This window comes from Lampris incognitus, chromosome 19 (genome assembly GCF_029633865.1).
Source record: "Lampris incognitus isolate fLamInc1 chromosome 19, fLamInc1.hap2, whole genome shotgun sequence".
NCBI classification, from domain to species: domain Eukaryota; kingdom Metazoa; phylum Chordata; class Actinopteri; order Lampriformes; family Lampridae; genus Lampris; species Lampris incognitus.
Genome location: NC_079229.1, coordinates 9,246,341 through 9,249,867, shown reverse-complemented (window position 1 = coordinate 9,249,867; position 3,527 = coordinate 9,246,341). Strand labels below are relative to the sequence as shown.

Sequence of the window (3,527 nt, the reverse complement as noted above, 5' to 3'; positions counted from 1 at the left end):
GCGAGCTGGAGAAACACAACACGTGAGCAGACACGAGCGAGCTGGAGAAACACAACACGTGAGCAGACACGAGCGAGCTGGAGAAACACAACACGTGAGCAGACACGAGCGAGCTGCTAGCTGGAGAAACACAACACATGAGCAGACACGAGCGAGCTGGAGAAACACAACACGTGAGCAGACACGAGCGAGCTGCTAGCTGGAGAAACACAACACATGAGCAGACACGAGCGAGCTGGAGAAACACAACACGTGAGCAGACACGAGCGAGCTGGAGAAACACAACACGTGAGCAGACACGAGCGAGCTGGAGAAACACAACACGTGAGCAGACACGAGTGAGCTGGAGAAACACAACACGTGAGCAGACACGAGCGAGCTGCTAGCTGGAGAAACACAACACATGAGCAGACACGAGCGAGCTGGAGAAACACAACACGTGAGCAGACACGAGCGAGCTGCTAGCTGGAGAAACACAACACGTGAGGATGTGGGCCATGCCTAACAGAACATCCACTTATCGCGTGTTATTTTACGGAATCTAGTGTCACCACCACTTAAATAAGACCAGAATAGTCCTGTGTGACCAGCACACCGATGTAGTCTCCCCCCTCTCACACAAATATAGTCTCCCCCTCTCTCACACTGATAGTCCCCCCTCTCTCACACCGATATAGTCTCCCCCTCTCTCACACCGATATAGTCCCCCCCTCACACCGATATAGTCTCCCCCTCTCTCACACTGATAATAGTCCCCCCCTCTCTCACACTGATATAGTCTCCCCCTCTCTCACACCGATATAATCTCCCCCTCTCTCACACCGATATAATCTCCCCCCTCTCTAACACCGATATAGTCCCTCCCCCCGTCTCACGCCGATATAGTCTCCCCCATCTCTCAAACAGAGTCTCCCCCCCTGCCACACCGTTCTAGTCCCCCCTCTCTAACACCGATATAATAATAATAATACATTCAACTTATGTAGCGCTTTTCTCCCCCTCTCTCACAACACATTCCAGCAGTGTTGGACACTGTCACATTCATTACACTCCTTATCAATGTACACAGACTACAGTGCTGCATACTCAAACACACACACACACACACACACACACACACACACACACACACACACACACACACACATACACACACGCCTAGATCCAAAGCAGATCCTGCAATGTAATGCTGCTGTCGTCACAACAACACGAAATGGCGGAAACCGCTTCTGTTGTGCTTATCATAACGTGCTTATCAGCGTGTGTGTGTGTGTGTGTAGTGTATTTATAGAGCTGTGTGTGTGTGTGTGTGTGCGCGCGCGCGCGCGTGTCCTCTGGATTTGGCGCGAGGCCGCACGAGAGGCAGTTTAACATCCGCCCCACATACAGACCGTCATTCTTTCAGACACACGCGCACGCGCACACAGTGAACGTTTGCTTTTCTCTTTTTTTCTGTTGTTGCGGTACGCGCGTGGGAGGCGAGCTGCTTCACAGAAGAGCGGAAAATAAGAAAATAACACCGGTCCGCGTTCAGCACCCCCCCTCCCCTCCCACCCCCACCCCACCTAATCTGTCGCATCGCCACGTCGGATTGCCGTGTCTCCAAATAAACCCGTACGCTCAATTATCCGACCTGGTTTCCTCAGGCGGTGAACGGTGACCCCCAAAATCGGCTCCCCGCTATGCCGAGCACGCACGCACGCGAACCCAAAAGATGAAGGGGACGCGTCCGTGTTGACGGCTCTTAACGGGGGATGGGGCAGGTGTTCAGCAGGCTGCCTAATTCCAATGCCCCCCATTCAATGCACACGTACACGCTCACGCGCACACATACACACACGCACGCACACACACACATACACACACGCACGCACACACACACACACACACACACACACACAGGGACTCGCAAAGGCACACCACGCACGACACGGAGATCCGGACACGTACCCGTAGTGCGGCCAGGTCTATCTCGTCCAGACTCCGGGCAGGGGAGTCGCTCGCCATGATTCTCTCGGTCGACACGGGACTCAAAATGGAAGCTTCCTCAACGACCATGGACCAAGAGGAAATAAACACACGCCGTCCTTTTCACGTCGACGGCAACCCCGTGTATACAGTAGTACTCTCCCCCCCCCTCCAGCCCGATGCGATCCAGCGTGCACGGTCAGAGTCCGTTCCGCCGTCCGTCCGTCCGACCCCGAAGAGCCGCCGCTTCACGACACCGCAGGGAACTGGTGCAAGCGCTCTTCCAGGTGCTACATGCTGCTGTATACGGTGGCACGGCACGGCACGCCCCCCACCCCCCAATTACACACACACACAGACAGACACGCACACACACACGTGCACGCACGCGCACTCACAGTCGGAGCACAAACGGTACCGCGTCTGTCTGCCTGTCTGTCTGTCTGTCTTGTTTGCCTGTCTGTCTGCCCGCGTCAATCTCACACACTTCCCGGGAGTGGCCTAACGCTGCATGAGTGGCGGGCACGCGGGTTTCCACGCCCACACACACACACACACACACACACACACACACACACACACACACACACCTCTTAGACGTGTGTGTTGAGGATCAGGATAGTGGGTGTCGTCCAGTGACATCTACTGTATTTACATTTTTTCCACTGTGTGAACGTGAAGCCCTGTGAGATTGGAACAGTGATTTAGGGCCATGTGCAAATGAACTTGCTTTGACGTGTGCGTGCGTGCGTGCGTGCTCAGCTACATTTGTGAGGACCAACTGGAGTTGACGTTTTTGCAAAAGGAGAACATTTTGGTGGCCCTCACGTCTTCAAAGGTCTAGATTAGAGTTAAGGTAAGGGTTAGGCATGGTTAAGGTTGGGGTTACAGGGGATAAGGAATGACTTGTCAAGGAGGCTCCTCACACATCTAAGAAAACAATGTGTCTGTTTCACACACACCTGTATACAAATTGTCATTCTCATAATTGACGATTATGAGGATGAGGATCCTGAGTATTAAATTATGAGGATGAGTATGAGGACATAACTTGATATGTACACCTTGAAACGTTTCACCCGTTTGCTGGTAGGTGCAGGTGAAAGTTTGTCGACAGTTCGTCGACAGTTCTGTGCATGTCGTTGACATTTATCCATGGTAAATCTTGCCGGCATCGCGAAAAATATGCCATTGTCAATAGCACACGCCAACAAACAGGAAACTGGTACGACCGCTGCAGTAGAAACCGGAAGTCAGTGGACTAAAGTTTTGCACATAGTCGATTGGCTGTGTCTGCGTGTGGGAATCCGGATGGGTAGAGGCTAGTTCCCATCGATGCAGAGAACGGTCAACTGAGCATGCGCAAGTACTCGTTGCCTTCGTTGTTTGGGTAGGTTAAGGTTAGGGTTAGGGCGGGGTTAGGGTTAAAGTTAGCTAATCAGACGCAGAGTAGGGGCGGGTCTTCCTAGAATCCTAGCGCCTGGATGCTACGCGGGGCGTGTGGAGACATGGTAGAGGCATTTCGCGCATGCTCAGTTGACCGTTCTCTACTCCATTTC

At 52.9% G+C, this 3,527-nt stretch overlaps 1 protein-coding gene across 1 annotated transcript in view; it reads right to left on the bottom strand.

The window, feature by feature from the left end:
- The window catches only part of tnikb (TRAF2 and NCK interacting kinase b), a 117,161-nt gene extending 114,832 nt beyond the window's left edge, over positions 1–2,329 (bottom strand). Inside the window, exon 1 of the mRNA XM_056299595.1 lies at positions 1,951–2,329. Coding sequence (XP_056155570.1) covers positions 1,951–2,058 — 108 coding nt within the window. The 5' untranslated portion in view covers positions 2,059–2,329. The remainder of the gene's footprint in view (positions 1–1,950) is intronic.
- Positions 2,330–3,527: the final 1,198 nt, after the last annotated feature.